The sequence below is a fragment of the Octopus bimaculoides genome, chromosome 7 (genome assembly GCF_046866305.1).
Source record: "Octopus bimaculoides isolate indiv1 chromosome 7, ASM4686630v1, whole genome shotgun sequence".
Taxonomy (NCBI): Eukaryota; Metazoa; Mollusca; class Cephalopoda; order Octopoda; family Octopodidae; genus Octopus; species Octopus bimaculoides.
In genome coordinates this window covers 3373493-3393648 of record NC_142934.1, presented here as the reverse complement: position 1 = coordinate 3393648, position 20156 = coordinate 3373493, and the positions used below count along the sequence as shown (strand labels likewise).

At 37.7% G+C, this 20156-nt stretch overlaps 1 protein-coding gene across 2 annotated transcripts in view; it reads left to right on the top strand.

Moving 5' to 3' along the window:
• Positions 1-10171: 10171 nt before the first annotated feature.
• The window catches only part of LOC106871570 (uncharacterized), a 52281-nt gene continuing 42296 nt past the window's right edge, over positions 10172-20156 (top strand). For both annotated transcript variants that reach the window (XR_016242490.1, XM_089354598.1), the window contains exon 1: positions 10172-10471. Coding sequence is in view for 1 of the 2 variants with exons in the window: in XM_089354598.1 (XP_089210724.1) it covers positions 10378-10471 (94 nt within the window). In the remaining variant the exon portion in view is untranslated. The remainder of the gene's footprint in view (positions 10472-20156) is intronic.

Here is a 20156-nt window from a genome sequence, read left to right as displayed (position 1 = left end):
TAGCACGAGGCCAGCAATTTCGGAGGAGCGGGGTAAATCAATTACATTGACTCCATTAGTCAACTGGTACTTATTTTATCGACCCCAAAAGGATAAAAGACAAAGTCAGGCGGTTCTGGCAATGACCACGCTGAAAAGGTGTTTTTTATGTGCCACCTGCACGGGAGCCAGTCCGGCGGCACTGGCAACGACCACACTTGAATGTTGTTTTTCATGTGCCACCGGCACATGCAACGGTAAGGCAACGCTGGCAACGATCACGCTTTTCACGTGTGACCAGCACAGGAGCCAATCCGTGGCCCTGGCAACGATCACACTCGGATATGCTTTTAACGTTCTGCTTTAATAAAATAGGGGCTAATACACTTGATGTAGTAAGCCCAAAGAATTTCAATTTTAATTATTTAAAATTACATTCTTAGGAGGTGATATTAAGCTTACAAGAAGATATTACTCTTAGATCTTAGCCATGGCATGAAGCCTAGTGATTAGGTCCATGATCATAAGATCAGCAGTTCATTTCATGGGTCGGGTGGTGCTTTATGTCCTTGAGCCAGGCACTTCATTCAATTTCACTCCAGTCTGCTCAGCTAAAAAAGAGTTTCAATCTTGGAAGTGCTGTTGGGTCAAGAGTGAGGGTTTTTGTGTCTGACCGTTGCTGCATAGGAACCTGGAACAATCTGAAAACATGGTACTTTACCATACTATACTTATTCATGAGTGATGGCTGGTTGAAAACAAATCATTAACTGAATGACTAAACTATGATAAGAAAAAAAACACAAAAAAGATGAAGAGAGACAACCCCAACCCCAGATTTTAATTAATTAGATATAGAGTACTGTGCTGTTGAGTGCGATCTTTAGCAGCACAGTTACAACTCCGCACATATTCCAACCTTATTATACCTCAACAATGAATGTAGCAAAGCTCCTAGAATTGAAGCCTCACAGCTTTAGTTACTAGGATCAGACCACATTTAGATCAGGTGATGTAATCTGAATATGAGCCAATCAGCTTGCAGAAATATCACCCCATGTTAAAGAATATTCTATCATGTTCCAGCGTTTCCTCATGTAAAAAGGAATTATAGAAGCAACAATCCAGGCAAGCACAGCAGAAGGGGTAGAGAGGTGGCTGAGAACACACTGCGGACGCATATTTTGTAAATGACCATTGATTATCATAATACCCAGGATACCTTCTGCATGAAAACTTCATAGTAAAGGGAACATTTATATACTAGATGCAGATTATTTCCCCTTGCCATTTTTGGCCAGAGTCAGTTATTTAAATAATGATTTATTATCAATATTAAGGGTGTAATTTTTTTAATTAATTTAAGTTTTTTACATCAAGCATCAGAGTTATCTAAATATTTTTATTATAATTTGGTAAATATTCTTTGGATTTTAGGAATTGATTCTAATAATATTGGTTTCTTTCAAGGAATTAACCTTGAGAAAATTTCTGAATGTATTCCTGCAATCATTAAGCATGTTTTGATGTTTTGATTGCATTTAATTAAAATTGCTTATCGAAACGTTCATAATGTTTGATTTTTTTTTTCTTTTATTGATATTTATTTTTGCACGCTTCTTTTTCTTCCATTCTTTTTATTTTATTTTATTTCATTTATTTATTTATTCTTTTTTTTTTTTCACAAGAACAAATTGGATTTAATTCACCAGTGTAACCATTAAGCAATATTTAATGTATTAAAATATGATTATCAAATGAATTTCTTTTGAGAAAAATCTATTGATCACTACAACCAAATTGACCATTAAGAGACTTCAAAGAAATTCCAAGGGCTCAAAAAATTCCTTTGTAGAAGTTAATCTCCTTGAATGTTTAATTCTACCTTTGAAATTTTAATAATTTTCAAGAAAGGAAAGCTGTTATTTCATTTATGGTTGGCTGGTGCTCTTGCTGGCCACCACTGGAACGAATTCTCTCTCTCTCTCTCTCTCCTCCCCCTCCCTCTCTCTCTCTTTCCCTCCTCTCACCCCTCTCTCTGATATTTATTGTGTTTTTAACACATGTCCATAAGAGATGTTATCTCAGGACAAATACCAGATCAACTGGCCTATCAACTGTGTATATACATTAAGTATAATACATAGATGTCTGTTTTAAGTAAACAAGGCCTTAATTGTATATACTGGATTTTTTATGTCTGATTTTTCTTCCTGTTGTCAGAAGGAATCAAACCATTTCTACAAATTTATCTTCTTCCTTAAGATGCTTATAAGTTATTCAAAAAGTTTACAATGTTTCTAAATATATGACATTAATATATAATGATAAACTACGAAAGCAAGCTGGCAGAAACGTTAGCATGCTTGGCAAAATGCTTAATGGCTTTCATCTGTCAGGGTTCTGAGTTCAAGTTCCAATGAGGTTGATTTTGCCTTTCATCCTTTCAGAGTCGATAAAATAAGTACCAGTTGAGCACTGGGGTTGATATAATCGACTTGCCCCCTTCCCTGAAACTGCTGGCCTTGTGCCAAAATTTGAAACCAATATACAATAATAAACTGGACTAATTTCATTTGATTGTACATCATCATCATCATCGTCATCGTTTAACGTCCACTTTCCATGCTGGTATGGGTTGGACAGTTTGACTGAGGGCTGGCAAGGCAGAAGGCTGCACCAAGCTTCAATCTGATCTGGCAAAGTTTTCACAGCTGGATGCTCTTCCTAACGCCAACCACTCTGAGAGTGTAGTGGATGCTTTTAATGTGCCACCAACACAAGGGCCAGTCAGGCGGTACTGGCATCGACCACACTTGAATGGTACTTTTTACATGCCACTGGTACAAGGGTCAGTCAGGCAGCACTGGCAACAACTATGCTTGAATGGTGCTTTTTATGTACCACCGGCATTGGCATTGACCACACTTGAATGGTGCTTTTTACATGCCATCAGCATGAGAGCCAGTCAGCCGGCATTGGCATCAACCATGCTCAAATGGTGCTTTATAGATGCCACCGGCATAGGTGTCTTAATAAAAGCTTAGAAAAATAAATATACTAAAGTAAATTAAAACTAAATATACTAAAATATATTAAAATTTCAAAAATATTTATGAACAAAATATTTCTCTAATTGAAATGTTTTCTGAAAGTTCACTTAGGATCAAAAGAAGGAGAAGAGAGAAGAGAAAGCCAGAATGGAATTTAGAAACTTGTTTGTTCTTATTATTTGAGTCCTTTCATAAACATTGAGGATAAAGGTGAGTGAGCTAAATCAGTGGTTCCCAAACATTTTCAGGGTGCCGCCCCCTTGGTTCTAAGGTCACATTTCTAGTGCACCCCGTCTCAACTCACCATCACAGACATAAACCATTCTCTGCAGCAAATTCAGAACAACAGTATTTCACAAATAAAACTTAACCTAATTCATCCTTTATTTTGTTTGTTAGTTTTTTTTTTTTTACATCCATTACCCTGTTTTGGTCACCCCATTATCGCCCCATTTTTCTTCACCCCCCCCCCACTTGATCTTTCCACCGCCCCCCAGGGGGCCAATACTGCCCACTTTGGGAATCACTGAACTAAATAATAAAAAGAATACAATTAAGCTTGCTGATATGACAGCATCCTGGAGTTATGGAACACTTTAGCACAGCCATTTTGGCACCATTTATTTGACGTTGGTGGATTAATACTGACTTATTTGACATCAGGTATCTTTATATTTCTCTCTCTCTCTCTCTCTCTCTCTGGTTATACGAGTGAGCACATTTCTCTTTTTGCATATGAAAGAGAGAAAAATGTTTGTCAATCATACTTAATTAAAAAATTGTAACACCTCTCTCTTTTTGTCTCCTCCTCTCTCTTTCTCTCACCCTCTCTATCGCTATACGTATATTTATGCACGTGTGTGTGTATGTATATGTGTTTGTGTGTGTGTAGTAATTTTCCGCATTTTTAGAAAAAAAAAATTCTTAAAAAACAATTTTACAAAAATTTTTGGAAATTTTTTTTCAGAATCATAATCTCCGTATTTTTACATATATGTTGAAAAAAAAAATTTTGAAAAAACAAAAAAAAAAATGAAGGATATGGGGGGTGGGGGTGGGGGTAATAAAAAAATGCAGATTTTTGCCAATTTATTTGCAGATTCGTATTCCCCGTAGCCAAAAAAGTGGGGGGGTGGGTGTAAAAAATGTAAAAAAGGTGGCTTTTTGGGGGGGGGGGGGACGGGCGGAAGTCTTGCCTGATTCCCTACGCATAGCGGTAGCTAGCGACGCCAAAATCATATTGACTTTTGACATAAGCAGAAGACTACAGATAATATACCAGTAAAATACTGTGACCAATTAAATCGACTGCAGTATTTGACTGATACATGATTTTATTGAAACTGGGAAGGTGAACAGCAACTTTGACATCGGTAAGATTTGAACTCGACACTGAAAGGGTCGTAACTAAATACAGCAAAGCATCTTGTCAGACGTTCTGGCAATTTACGAATTTACAGACGTTCAGTTCACATATTGATTTTGATTTCTGACATGGGTACAAGGCCAGACGATGAAGATCAACACTAGTTCCAGATTGGTACTTATTTTATCGACACATACCGAAATCATATTTGCAACAATGATAACAGTAATCGCTTATCAACCTATCCATCTCATTTCCAATAGTACAGAATCATACGTTCTGCTTAGCCGTCAGCAACAGAAACTAAAAATAGTCAATTTTCTCTAAGCTGCCATTACTGAACGACATAAGTTATGGCGAATGAACAAAACTTTTAGCTCTTTAAAAACTAAAATCTTTTAGCAATCGCTTTGAGTGACGCGAAAATAAGATGAAACTAGTTACAGCAAAACCTCAGCATACATACATACATACATACGCACTCATAAATATATTCACACATATATACACATGTACATATGCATCCATTTATCCATCCTCGCATACATACATATATACATATATATATGCGTGTGTGTATATATATATATATATATATATATATATATATATATAGCAAATAAAAGACAGAAGATGAAATATACGAGAATATATTATTAATCGCAACAGTTGCTTCGACACATCTAGCATCGACTCTTCTTGTGGGACACTCAACAACTGGTTCAGGAGTATCCGGTGGTGCAGATGTATTTCGTCGGGTGATAAATAAATAAATAAAGAAAGAAACTCGTTAAAATGACAGTTCCACAATGCATCTTTCTGTTTTGTAGAGAGAGAAACAGCCAGATGGAGGAAAATTCTTCATATGTATAGAAGATCCAAAGATAAAATTGCAGAAGACAAAAAGAGAAACGAACACTTAATCCAGCGAGAATATCGGTCAAGTTTAATAAAATCTCGCTGGATTAAGAGGTCAACTACGGACAGAGTCCTGGTTCTTCGTGTACTTATGAAACATAAGCAGAACTTTCGGTAAGAGCTGCTTGCAGCCTGTGTCGACCTCCATAAGGCGTTCGACTTGGTGAATAAGGATATACGAAGTATACTTCCTGAACTGGAGCTGCGAGGTGTACTTCCTCAACTGATTGAGCTGATGATCACCTTGTACAGCAGAACAATCAGTGTAGTTCGGATTGAGGGCTCGACATCTGACTCTTTCCCCAGTTAAATCATCAGGGTTGTGTCTTGGCACCCACTCTGTCCAGAGCCTGCATGGATCGGATACTAGACCGAATGGTAACTCGATCGAGTTGTGCTGCATTCATTGGCGAAACCAGGATTACAGATTTAGATTTTGCTGACGAAGCAGTTATTCTTGCTGAGACTCTGGAAGCAGAACCACTTGACCTTAGAGTCTCTTGTCAAGACAAAAATCCAGTCTTCTTGGAGAACTCCACCTCGTCTGTTTGTTGCGCGTGAGAATGTCAAAGACGTTGACTGCTCCACTTATTTCGGAAGCGACATTCATAGCAGTGTAGCGTAGACACGGGTGAAATTCCTCTCTCCCATTTATTATATATACGTGCATTCGAACGTAGCAGGGAACAGCTAGCCTTTGGCTGCTATTTGGATCCCGTTGTGTCCACTACTCTGATTGGTTGGTATTGGCGCAATTTGTCTCTTACACGAGTGTGCCAACTTGCCGGCGTATAACCAGTCGAAGGCTCTAGATAGGGTCACGTGGGACAGCCTATTTACAACCCTGTTTTAGCCTACAGTTCCTTTTCCTCGTTCCGGGGTCTGGTTCCAGACCTTTTAAGGTCTAGCCACTGACCACAAAGACACAGCCAGTTCCAGTGACAACGCTAGACGACACCAGTACCACAGCAGCTACGTTGAGACTTACCAACTTCGTCCAACAACATTACAGCAACCGCCTTCGTCGCCACCATCATGTCCTTAACGTCGTCAACACCATCTTTCTACGTACACAGCTCAGCAAGCAATTCAACCAAGTTCCAACAGTTCACTGTTCGTGAATTATTTCACCACAGATCAACCTGCATGAACTCCTGTACAAGTAATCCAGGCAGCAGCATCACAGCCACAATTTCACATACGACATGTACCCGTAACCGGCTCAGCATCATGGCCACGACTTCTAGATACAGTATTTCAACTATTGTGTACGACTGACCACGGACTGGTAACATTTATCTTTCTTGTGTCTATGAACCTGCTTCTCACTTCAATGGCTATAGACTCTGTCACTGTCTTCTTCTTATCGCCATCCTTAAATGTTCTTAACATGCACATACACCTACGCCTACACACATACATACACTTTGTTCTCATGAAGGCCTGTCTATTATTCTGTATTCAAGACGCACACTCAGACACATGTTAACATATCAATAAATGTTCTCTTAATCATTCTTACGCGGTTGTGTCTCCTTTTCCCTCTGGCATTTATTTGTTTTGTTCAATTTCCCTTTATTGCAAGGGCTGTGTGATGTGGTACAAAAGAGCCATTCTCGTCACCTCACATCGCACGGTCCCTTACAGCAGCATTAGCTGCGATTCTGAAGCCCTAAAAAGACTTGGACGAGCCGATGCAGTTTTGAATTCATTGGAAAAGGATGTTTGGCGCTGCAGGTATCTGAGCACGAGGAGAAAGGTTCTTGTCTTTAGGCCTCCTATCCTTTCAATCCTGCTCGATAGTTGTGTAACGTGGACACTGTCCGGAGCCCTTAGGAGTCGCCTGAACTCCTTTGGTACCAGGACGCTTCATACGGTCATGGATTATCATTGGTTAGATTTCGTATCCAACCAACAACCCTACTCAGAAACTGGGATGCGCCATGTTGCTTGGATGATTTGGTCATTTTGTCTGATTTTCTGAGTTACCTCTGCTTACCATGTTCTCTTCACTGAGGATCCGGCTGGGCTGACGGCTCGTGTTGGTCAACCGCATGCCACATGGTCACAGCAGATGCGGAGGTATCTTGCGGAGATGGTGGGTGGTGGCTGGATTGGGATTTTGCTGGACGGGTCGCCCGAGAGGTTCCGGGTATATACCGACAAATGGTGAATGCAGCATCACGCTGCAGCTGTGCATGTCCCCACATTTGATTGAAAATCTGTTTTTCCTTTTTCGGTGAATTGTAAACAGTTGGTTCTGATGGTTAAATAAAGAGTATGAACAACTGGCAAGTGTGTATGTCGAAGACCTTAATTAAGAGGACTAAGTCAGTCATGGACAAATTGCGACCCGTAAGACTTTCTGAACGGCATGCTTAACAATAAACTACCTTGAATTTTATGAGTAGTGCGGTCTGTCTGACGATGGGCCACGTCTCATATGGCCCGCTTCTCGAAAAAGCACTTAATGGTTCTCGAGCACTTCATGGTTCTTAACGAAAACTGTAAGATTCTCCTTACATTATACCGGGAAAAAAAACTTGGGTCACTTGAAATTTGTATTTCCCAACATTCAAACTGTATTAAGTTTCCATGAGTATGATGGTAACCAACTGTAAAAGACTGACACTTCCAAAGCATCAGCTTCATATCAAAATGCAGCAACTACGTTTGAGCTGTCTTTCACGCATATGCATGTATAATGACATTATAAAGACCGTTGAAGATGTTGTTCATCGCGAGCCGGGCTTCCATTCGGTTTTCACCCAACCCTGTCCTAACCCGGGAGCTTATAATGCTATTAACGAAGTCCGGTGCAGACGGCTATACCTCCGACATATTCGTCAACTTTTATGTAGACCAGAGTTCGAAAATGTTTCCCGTGTTATTCTGTCCGTTAACTATTTATTCTCTTCGGTTCTACCAAATTCAGACTTATACGCTGCTTATACCACTCATCCTTAACTTTCCACAGAGGCATCACCTAAGTTTCTATTCACGTCAAACTGCGTGAATAGAAACTCAGAAAATATCCATCATTAGGTAGATGATAACTAATTTCATACACAAATACCAAGGTGCGATAGTGACATACAACATGAAAACAATTTTCTTTCACATTCTCTTTACACATAAACACCACGCCAAGTTCTCAAAGATGTTACAGACACCAGGTCTCAATTTCTGTTGATTTAATACCCTCCAAGAACTGTTAGGTCTTTTCTGGATCAGAAAATACTCAGTTTCTAACCTTCTAAGCATCTGTATTAAGACCCAAATGGAATATTACTCACATATCTGGGGGAATATTGCTACTTCACACGGAAATATCCCAGCGAGTTGGTTATAGCATCGGACAGAAAGCTTTTTCGTTCAGGCTCTCTATGCTCTGAGTTCATGGGGTACTTTCATGGTCAGTCGTATAATCCTGTATAGGCTTGGGTGGAAAACTCAAGGGGTGCCCCGGGCGGCACACACTCAATCTACGTCACCGAATCCGGTCGAAGTCAATGTTGTTTTTTATCCTTTCAAAGTCGAAAAATAAAGTACCAGTTTAGTACTCGAGTCGATTCTCCTCTCTCACCACCCTTCCCATTGCCTCTCTGAAAAATCGCTGTTGAAATCTGGAGCGGGATATTCTCCGTCAGCTTTGAAACGCACAAAGAACGCCATATTTCATCATGGTGCCCTTACGACTCAACAAGAGCTGAGAGCTCAAGGCAGGAATATTTATTGCCCAACACCCGACAACCAGTGGCTCACAAAGGCGCTGTTTTCTTTCTTTTCTTTTTCTAATGTTACTCCAAAATCATCTGCTCTTTTGAATTAACTATCGCCAGCTCCTTTCTCCTATGTTCTCTTGACACACTTGTCTCTCAATTTCGTCATCCCGACTGTGTCTTACCACCCAGATCCCGCACTAAATTCTTTTCAATCGTTTCTTTTTAGAATAGCACTTTGGGAAAATCCCTCTCCACCTACGTTTTTCTTGCAAGCATCGATCTACAGCTGTTCAAACTGATCATCAATCACCCCAATCTCGCCAGTTTGAGAGAGTTTGTGAAGATTATGGATGCTGCCCTCTTCTGAATGAATAATGAAAAAAAGAACATCCCTCTGACCTTAAGTTGAACTTCATTTAATTTCTTCTGGTTCTGAAACAAGGAAACTTATGTCAACAATAATCCACATATGGTTTATGCCTGCTTTGACTTTTGATATTCAACGATACCCTGTTTTTTTTTTTGTTTTTCTAGTTGAAATGATTGTCAGGAAGTAGGACAGTAATGAGTTAACGCATTCCAAACCGGCCCAACAAAAAGAAATTAAGTTAAAGATGAATAGGAATAACTTCCTCGCTCCACACACTAAATCACCCCCTCCCTTTAACTTTGGATGAGAATCCAATACAAAATACAAATACAAAAGAACAGGAAATACTCATAAATTACTAAAACAAACAAAAACAAATCTGCTCATATTGAAAAGGAATTGAATTCAGTTTGACTGATATTGTCTTTTATTTAATTAAATATTTTGAAAACTTTTTTTCCCTCTTCGAATTATAATTCTATAATTCCTAATTTACTTCAATCATACAAAACAATAATCAAGTTATTTCTTCCTTACAAAATATGAAATAATTAAATATTTCAGAAATGTGGCATTAATAAAGCATAGGATGGCATTTGGGGAGAAACAAAAACATTCTCTTTCTTTGACACTTTCCCCACTGAAAATGTTTTATCTTTTCTCATTGATTTTTTTTTTTTACTAAGGAACCAAGAAGCTGACTGCTGGTTTGATGTTCTAGGGACTGCTGCCATCAATAAACGTTGTCATCAGCAGCAGCAGAGCGGGGCGACCTAATTTTATAACATGGCGCACAACACTGCTTCCTCAGCGATGGACACTTTGGAGCTATATAGGCTCAAGTGAACAGAAAAAATTCTACAAATACGTTTTCAATATTGAACAAATATATACATTGGATATATCTATTCATCTAGAAAATCTTTCGACATAGAGTAGTACAATTCATTGATACATATATTAAATATGCTTGTCTTTATCAAGTCATCGACGCTTGCCTTCACCGCAAGATGTTTAGTCTGGGCATTAATGTTTAATTTCGTGCAAACGGAATCCTCAGGTAGGTGACAGAATATTTTATTGAAAATTTAATATTATTCTTATCATTATGATCATTTTTTAATTTAATATTCCGATTTTTTCCCAGCATTATTTAATTTTTGTTTGAATCTCGTAAAAGCATCGTCTGCCAAAAGAAGCAGACTATTTTCAACTCTTTCATAATTTAATTGTCATTAAAATATAAACTTCGTATTAATTATATATTAAAATAATAATTTAGTCTTATAATAAAACCAAGAATTCAATCTTTTCATTCGAAATGAGAAGAAAAAATACTGCCTTCGTTATAAAATTTAGTTTTAAATATATATTATTGTTATTATTAATTGTTATTAATTATTATTATTATTACGAAATAGTGTGTAATCATAACTATTAAGTAATGAACTCAGATTAATTTATTTTTTAATTGTTTTAATTTAAAATCATTATACTTTGTAATTTCTATCGATTGTTGCCCCACAATCTCATAATAAATGTGAACAGACCTCATTTAAAAAGTAAATAATATTAGAGAGAGAAAAAAAAAAAGAAACAAACACAAGCGAACCCCAGCAACATTAATTAAATGATATCGACAATGCAACAAGGTAAAAACGAATTGTAAGTTTTAATAAAAATAAAAAATATATATAAACTTTAATTCAATACTTTCAACAGGATAATTCGATAAAAATCTAAAATTTACCATGCATATGACACGAGATCACTGCATTATTATTATTATTATTATTATTATTATTATTATTATTATTATTATTCCCACAAATTATTAACATGTAATTATCGAACATATGCAAGGAAAACTGTTGGATTTTTTTTTTCTAGTTTTCCGATGTTGTAAATATTTTTGTTGTATAATGATAATAATGTTGTAACCAGCAGCCAGTCAGCCAGCCAGTCAGTCAGCCAGTTGTGGCGTTTAAATTTGTTTTTACTTTATACTTTCACTTTCGTTCGCTCAACAACTGCTGCTGCTGCTGAGAACAGCTCCAACATTTTCCATATCCAACTGTAACAGGTCCTCCCTAACTCAGAATCGTCTTCTTCCCTTCTCATCTCATCTCTCTCTCTCTCTTTCTCTCTCTCTCTCTCTCCCTCTCGTCATACATATTTATTTCTGCCTAAAATCAAGGCGGATTGCAATAAAATATTCAGAAACGAAAGTAACCTAAGGATGAACGAGTTTATTTTATTCCATTTGTCAGATATCTTAGAAACTGTCATTTTTCTATAAACGAACTGTAAACTGCTGTAGCAGGATTTGAACCAGTCTACATTAAATCTATGTTTCTGTTAATGGTGTATATGTATGTATGTATGTATGTATGTATGTATGTATGTATGTATGTAATGTATGCTTGTGTATGTGTGTTGAGATGTATGCATATATAGGTGTGAGCGCATTTATGTATTCGTTCTCTCTCTCCCTCTCTATGTCAGTATGTGTATGTGCGCGCGTCTCTGGCTCTTTCCCCCCCCCCCCCTCCTCTCTAAATCTATCTCTTTCCCTCTTCTTTCACTCCCGTTCCTTTTTCTTTCTTTATGTATGCGTGTATGTATGTATGTATGTATGTAGGTGTGTATATGCGTGTCCTTCTCTCTTTCCTCTTTCTCTGTATCTGTCGCTCTCCCTATCTCTCCCGTTCTTTTCTCTGTATGTGAGTGTGTGTGTGTGTATTGTGTGTGTGTGTGTGTGTGTAGAACAGCTTTTGTTTCAAAACTGTTATATTGTATATTGCGTGTGTGTGTGTGTATATATATACATATATATATATATGTTTAATTTAGCACACACACACACACAGACACACACACATCAGCGTGTGTCCATCTCTGTGTTTATGCAATGTGCCCCCTAACTTCCTCCATAACCATCTCCCCAACCATTTCCCTCTCTCTCTCTCTCTCTCTCTCTGTCCATCTCTGTCACGATAAATCCGCCCCAATTCTCTTCTTCTCTCGTTCTACATTCCTTCACACCATTCCTTAGATTTCTTTCCTTCGCTCTTGCTATTCTCGTTCCTTCATCCATTACAGATGGATGCTACTGTCTTACTGTTGTTGAGCCAGCCACCGAGCCTCTATACACTCGCTCCATCTGCTAGAAATAGAAGCCAAACCCCCCTCATAGCAACATAGTCATATCGTCTGAAAGAAACCAAGGAGACATGCGTCTGCTGGTGATGTGGTCCTTTGATGTAGTTCCCTGTCCGAGAAACTCTTTTGGATAATGGGGTTCCTTACATATATTATTATGTTTGCAGGGAGAGAGAATGACGGTGTGGCCACGGCTTGTACGGGTTTTGTCATAAGTCTGCTTGAACACTACTGACCTGGGGGTTAATTCTGTTCTGCAACAGAACTCATCTACACCGCCCTCACCACCATCGTCACCACTATCACCATCATCAACATTACCACCACCACCACCACCACCATCGCCACCACCACTATCACCACCACCACATCATCACAGCCACCATCATCACCACTAACACCACCAACTATACTATCATTAACAATACCACAGTAACCACCGCCGCTGCCACCACCACCACCACCACCACCAACACGCCACCACTATCACCACCACCACCACCACCACCACCACCATAACAACTGTCTCATTAATTAGCCTCTAATTCCATTCATTCTTTTAGCTTCAGATTCCTCTTTGTTGTATTAGTGTCAAAATCAGAAAAATTCGATCTCTCAGGTGGTTGAATGATATATTTTTCGATAATGATTTCATAATCTATTCGGGCCAAATCTTTTGAAGATTACATTACATAATTATGCATAAACGTTACAAAATTATGATTATTTACTTTATCGGGTTTTTTTTAAAAATAATACAACGTTCAATTGTATCGATATTGTTATTTTAAGGGAAGCTTTGTAAAATCCGAGCAGCATCTCCTAATACCATTACTAAACATTTCTAAGTCTTGATTTTATGCATTGAAAAGCACAAGATCTTTTAAGAGATACTTTGTGCCCTTTTCAAGTTGATACAGTTGTTCTATTTCCGAATGAATCAAATGAAAGTAGTTCGTTTTATTCTGGTTGCCATTTGTTGTTTTAGAGGAAAAAATTCAATAAAATGCTTGCTATTAATGATCGATCTTTGAGCACCTATTATTTAATTAAGCATTTTAATTTAAAATATAATTACCTATGTTCTTACTAAAACGTTTCCTACTGTATCTACTATGCCTTTTAACAACATTATTACTACCTTTGTTTCTTTGCTTTTTATAAATTCCAGGTTTCACGCTTTGTTAGAAACAGTATATTAACCCCACCCCCAATTGGTACTATTACTCTACTACTACTACTACTATGACGGCGATAAGTATCACTGCTATTTTATGTGTTATGATAATGAATTAGATTATAGTTTTGTTTATAATTAAAAGCCTTGTAAAGATGCAGAAATATCCGACTCAACGGATTCCAGTGTTGCAGGTTTTTAGTAACGTCAGAGTTGGTTAGCATCTGTGTGGGAGTTAAGCATTCCAGATATGGGATTATTGGTTCAAAACCTTATTGCATTCGAATACTGTAACTCATTGTTCGTCCAAAAGAAGTTCACTTAGCCGAAATATAGGCAGCAGACTTTTTCCTTCTTCTTAATTCTAATTGTTATGCCAATCGGAGAAAGAATAAATCAGGTCGGTGCATTCAATGTGGATTTTGAAGATATGAAAATAAGTGAATTTTAGCAAGATATAGCGGGTTAGCTGTCTTTATAAGAACAAACTGTATTTGTTACATTAATTTAACTGGATCTAAATGTTGGATGTAGGTGATAAAAACACCTGAGATATAATGGGTACAATGAAGGGGCATTGCTGTCGGAGCTGTATAGAAACTCCCAGGATTCGAAGAGAAATATCCATTATCTTAGTAAAAGATGGAACAGAAATTACATGGGATTATGATTAAGGAATTAGGGATTTTTTGATAAATGAATGGTTTATCAGATGTCTCACTGAATTTTGTCAGCGATGCTGGAAGTTACTGATGTGAAAACAGAAATTTGTGATGGATGGAAATGAGCTTTTTTTTTAAAAAAAAATTTATAAATCTATATTGAAAGCCTTCCCTATTTATTCAAATGACAGCGAAAGCTTCCATTACTAGCACAAATAAATGGCCAGTAGGAGCTATTGGTATTAACTAGTCAAAACGTTAAATTTAACCCTTTTACTGCGGAAATCAGATATATCCAACCCAAATTTTATTACCCTTGGCTGCAGAAAGCAGTTTTATATACCAATCTTTTTTTTTTTTTTGAACCTACTTTCGTTGAGATACGTCAAGTTTATTGAGGCAGTAGATTTGCAGAAAATACCATTTTTTAAAAATAGATATTTAACGTCATTATTGGAATAACCACGAAATTTAGTATTGCTGTGAAAGGGTTAATGTATGTAGAAGATTATGTCATCTGTATAAGATGCAATGGAATGCAATTCTTATAGAGAATAAAGAGAAAAAAAATTAATTTGGAGATGGTTTAACGTAAGTTGATAAAGTTTGAAATGCTACCTTCAACATATGTAACCAGTGATGTATTTTTTGATCTGGTTTCTTTAGCTCTGTGCATTTCTTTGCGTAACCTAGTGGGAAATTATTGAACAAAAAGTTTTTCATTCTTCATTTTGTCTTGTGGATCTGTATTGCTAAGAACCAAGGAAAGATTCTGAAAAAGTCGTTTGAGAGTGCTATTAAATCGTTATTTCCAACAATTGTTAGAGCGATGGGAAAATGTTTTGAGGTAACTGTTCTGATTCTTTATGTCCTGTGTTCAAATCCAGCCAAGATAAACTTTGCCTTTTATTTTTTTGGGGGGTCAATAAAGTAAAGTCCCAATCAAGTATTAAGGTCACTGACATTGACAAACTCTGTCCCCTCAAAATTGCTGGCCTTGTTAGAAACCATTTAGAGCAGGGGTCCCCAAACTTTTTAGACCATTGGCCCCTTCATGTAATCTTTGACCCCCCCCCCCCATCGACTCTCGGGCATGTACAGGAGAATCATCATCATCATCATCGTTGTCGTCGTCATTTAACGTCCGCTTTCCATGCTGGCATGGGTTGGACGGTTTGACTGAGGACTGGCAAGCCAGGAGGCTGCACCAAGCTCCACTCTGATCTGGCATGGTTTTCTACAGCTGGATGCCCTTCCTAACGCCATCCACTCCAAGAGTGTAGTGGTTACTTTTTACATGCCATCGGCACGCGAGCCAGTCAGGCGGCACTGGCATCAACCATGCTTGAATAGTGTTTTTTTTAATGTGTCACAGGCACAGAAGCCAGTCAGGTGGCACTGGCAATGAGGCAGCACTGGCAATGAAATAATTAAGTACATGTGCATCGTTGGTCGACAGGATCAGCAGTATTAATATTTATACCAAATACGATTGTGGAATTTATATGAATAAGCCATATTCCTTATTGAAGTCAAGTATGATCACTTCTATACAATCCAAAAGGTCACAACTGCCAACAGGAAAGAGACAAAAACATATTTAACAACATGGGATTCAAGCAATAAGATTGTTTTTGTTACATTGTGTAAATAATATATCAAAGAAACATTTTGCCTTGCTTTTCAGGTTCAATTCCCCTATGTGGCACCTTGGACAAGTTTCTTCTACTGTAACCCCTGGACCAACCAATGCTTTCTGAGTGATTTTGAAAGATGGAAACTGTGTGGAAGCCCATTGTGTGTGTGTGTGTAAAATGTAGATATATATTTATGTGTGTATGTGTGTGTGTGTGTGTGTGTTTGTATTCCCTACCACTGTTTGACGACTGGTGTTGGTTTGTTTACATTGCTGTAACTCAGCAGTTTGGCAAAAGAGACCAATACAATAAATACAAATTTTTAAAAAAAGCACTGAGGGCAATTTGCTTGACTAAAACCCTTCAAGGCAGTACTCCAGCATGGCTGTAGTCCAATGACTGAAACAAGTAAATAATTGATAATAATAAATAATAATAATCTTTTCTATTCTAGACACAAGGCCCGAAATTTTTTTTTTGGTGGGGCAGGCCAGTCGATAGGATCGCCCCAGTATTCAACTGGTACTTAATTTATCAACCCTGAAAGGAGGAAAGGCAAAGTTGACCTCGGCGGAATTTGAACTCAGAACGTAAAGACAGACAAAATACCATTAAGCATTTTGCCCAGCGTGCTAACGATTCTGCCAGCTCGCCGCCTTAATAATAATAATAATTAATCATCAACTTCTATTTTTGTGATTGATGTACTTGGCATTGTAGAACAGCTTTTGTTGCTGATAATTGTGAACTCTTCATATTCACTCTCTTAAAAAACCATTGAATGAGAATCTAATGTTGAAGAGTATTTGAGCCAATCCAGCAGTAATTCTAATTGCTTATATAGCAATAGACACTAAACAATGAAACAAAGATAAGAAAGAAAAAAAACTCTCAGAATCAATATACTGAAATGACTTAACAAGGAGCAGCTTCATCCAGTAAATTTAAAGCTTAGTGGCTCTGAGTGTATCAGATGATAACTGGTGGTAGAACCTGGTAATTAGAATGTGTTACAGTTGATGTAGATGTTCACCTGTTATTAAACGAGAATCTTGTAGCTTGAATTCCTACATTGACTTTGTTTATAAGAAGGAAACAGTTGGAAAATGACTTCAGTGATGAGCTTGTTAATATTGATCAACAGTAAATAGGTCAGGCTTTTAATAAATTGTTGTATCTACATTTGTTTCTCTTGAACTAGGTTTGGGTCACTGTGAGGTTAATTGTAAGTTTAGAATTTGAACCCATTGTTCCTGTTCATGTTCCAGATCAATAAAGGCAGCGAGCTGGCAGAATCGTTAGCATGCTGGGCGAAATGCTTAGCGGTATTTCATCTGCTGCTACGTTCTGAGTTCAAATCCTGCTGAGGTTGACTTTGCCTTTCATACTTTTGGGGTTGATTAAATAAGTACCAGTTACACACTGGGGTCGATGTAATCGACTTAATCCCTTTGTCTGTCATTGTTTGTCCCCTCTATGTTTAGCCCCTTTTGGGCAATAAAGAAATAAGTACTGTGAACACCTTCAGGGTTCCAGCTCTGGAATTTTGATCTGTGATTATTTTAAACTTTTTTCTTGTTTCAACCATTAGCCTGCGACCATGCTGTAGCATCAACCTGAAGTATTTTTTGTTGAATGAATCAACACCACTACTTCCTTTTTTTTAGGTCTGGTTCTTATTCTAGTGGTTTATTTTTTTGAAGAACTGCTAAGTTACAGGGACACAAACACACCAACACCAGTTGTGAAGCTGTGGTGGGGGACAAACCCAGGCACAAAGACACACACACTCACACACATGATGGCTTCTTTCAGTTTCCTTTTACCACATCCACTCATAAGGCTTTGGTTGGCCCAAAGCTATAGTGAAGACACTTGACAACAGAGCCAAAGGTGTGACATCTTCACAGATGTACATACAACTCTCCTATGAATTGTTTCTTTTCTATCTGTATGAAACTTAGCATGCTTAGATATGCACATCTCCGCATCATTTATGCCCGAAGACTGATGTCTTCCAAAAATGTATGATGAAGAATCTCTTAAATATGAGATTTTGCTTTTGCTGTTGACCTCCAACAGGCTTCTGATATTTAACAGTAGAATTGCAAGATGTTTGGACTGGTGATAATGGTGGCCATCCTGGGTCTATTATTTGTGTTAGGAGTAGTTTTAGGTCTTTTCTGATTTTCAAACTGTTGTATGTAGTTTTAGATTTATGCTAATTCTCAAGCTGTTGTGAATAATTTTAGGTCTTTCCTGATTTTCAAGTTATTATAAGTTTAAATCTACACTAATTTTCAATTCTATCCATAAATATCAATATTGATTTCTACCATTGGCTCAGAACTTTAAAGTCAAGTAAGGAGTACAGTTGAATATATGAACCCCAATATTTCACTGATATTTGGTTTTATTAGCTCTGGAATGAAAGCTAAAGTCAACCCCAGCAAGACATATTATATAATACCCTTTCTACTAAACGCACAAGGCCTGAAATTAGGGGAGGGGATAGTCGATGGTGTACAATGTAATGTCGACCAGATGCAGATACAGAGAAGTAAAAATTTTGAACAATTTCTTTCTTCATATCTTAAAGGTTTAGTGATGGAATTAGTTAGCCATGTGATTCAGAAGTTTTCTTATCATGCAACTAGTTCTCAGTTCACTCCTACCGTGCAGCACTTTCTGAAAATGCCTTCAAGTAGCCCTTAGTTGACCAGTGTTGTGTGACTAGAATTTGGTAGATAAAAACGGAGCACAAGCCTGTTGTGGTCACACACACACACACACACACACACACATATGAGTGGACAAATAAAAGAAAATGGTACTCAACACATGTGGTCGGAGGTACACTTATTGTTTAATAACAGCTTGACTCAGCTCCATGCAGAATAACCCTACCTTGTTAGACATCTTGACAAGAGTAAATGAATATGGAGCAAATTCAAGATGACTTCTAGATGCTAGGCTTTTATTGGTCAATTCAGGTCATGTGGTGTTGTTAGTCTGAAAATGGCATCAGTTTTTTTCCTTTATTCAGATGCTACTAAATATATACCATACCATAGCTTCCAGACATAGCGGCGACACCTAGCTATCAACATCCTGTGTGAGCACGTGGACCTAAAAATAAAAAAAAGAATTGATTCTCTGTGTGTGTATGTGTGTATATATATATATATATATATATATATATATATCATCATCATCATCATCATCATCATTTAATGTCCACTTTCCATGCTAGCATGGGTTGGATGATTTGACTGGGGACTGGTGAACCAGATGACTACACCAGACTCCAATCTGATCTGGCAGAGTTTCTACAGCTGGATGCCCTTCCAAATGTGTAGTGATATATATATATATATATATATATATATATATATATTTATATATATATATATATTTATATATATATATATATCATCGTTTAACGTCTGCTTTCTATGCAGATATATATATATATATATATATATATATATATGTTCAGCTTTTCTCTCAAGATACTTACACTCTGACGGGTATTCACATTGACATTACACATCCAACGGAGCATACTGGCTTCATTCCTTGCGAGCTTACGTATGTCCTCAGCAGTTACAGCCCATGTTTCACTGCCATGTAGCATGGTTGTTCGTACGCATGCGTCATACAGTCTGCCTTTTACTCTGAGTGAGAGTCCCTTTGTCGCCAGCAGGGGTAAGAGCTCTCTAAACTTTGCCCAGGCTATTCTTATTCTAGCAGCTACACTTTCAGCGCACCCACCCCCACTACTAACTTGGTCGCCCAGATAGCGGAAGCTATCGACTACCTCTAGTTTTTCACCCTGGAATGAGATAGAAGTTGTTTCCTGTTTGTTTGCAGTCTTTATTGCACCTGAACATCTGCCACAAACAAAAACTAACTTGCTAGTTAACCTGCCTTTGATGTTGCTGCACCTCTTATGTGTCCATAGCTTGCACCGGGTACATCTTATAGAGTTACTACCTACTCCTTTTCTACATACTGAGCAGGGCCATCTACCTGAAGGGGTTTGTGTTTTATCTACCTTCCTACTTATTAGGATTTTGGTTTTAGCTAGGTTGACTCTAAGGCCCT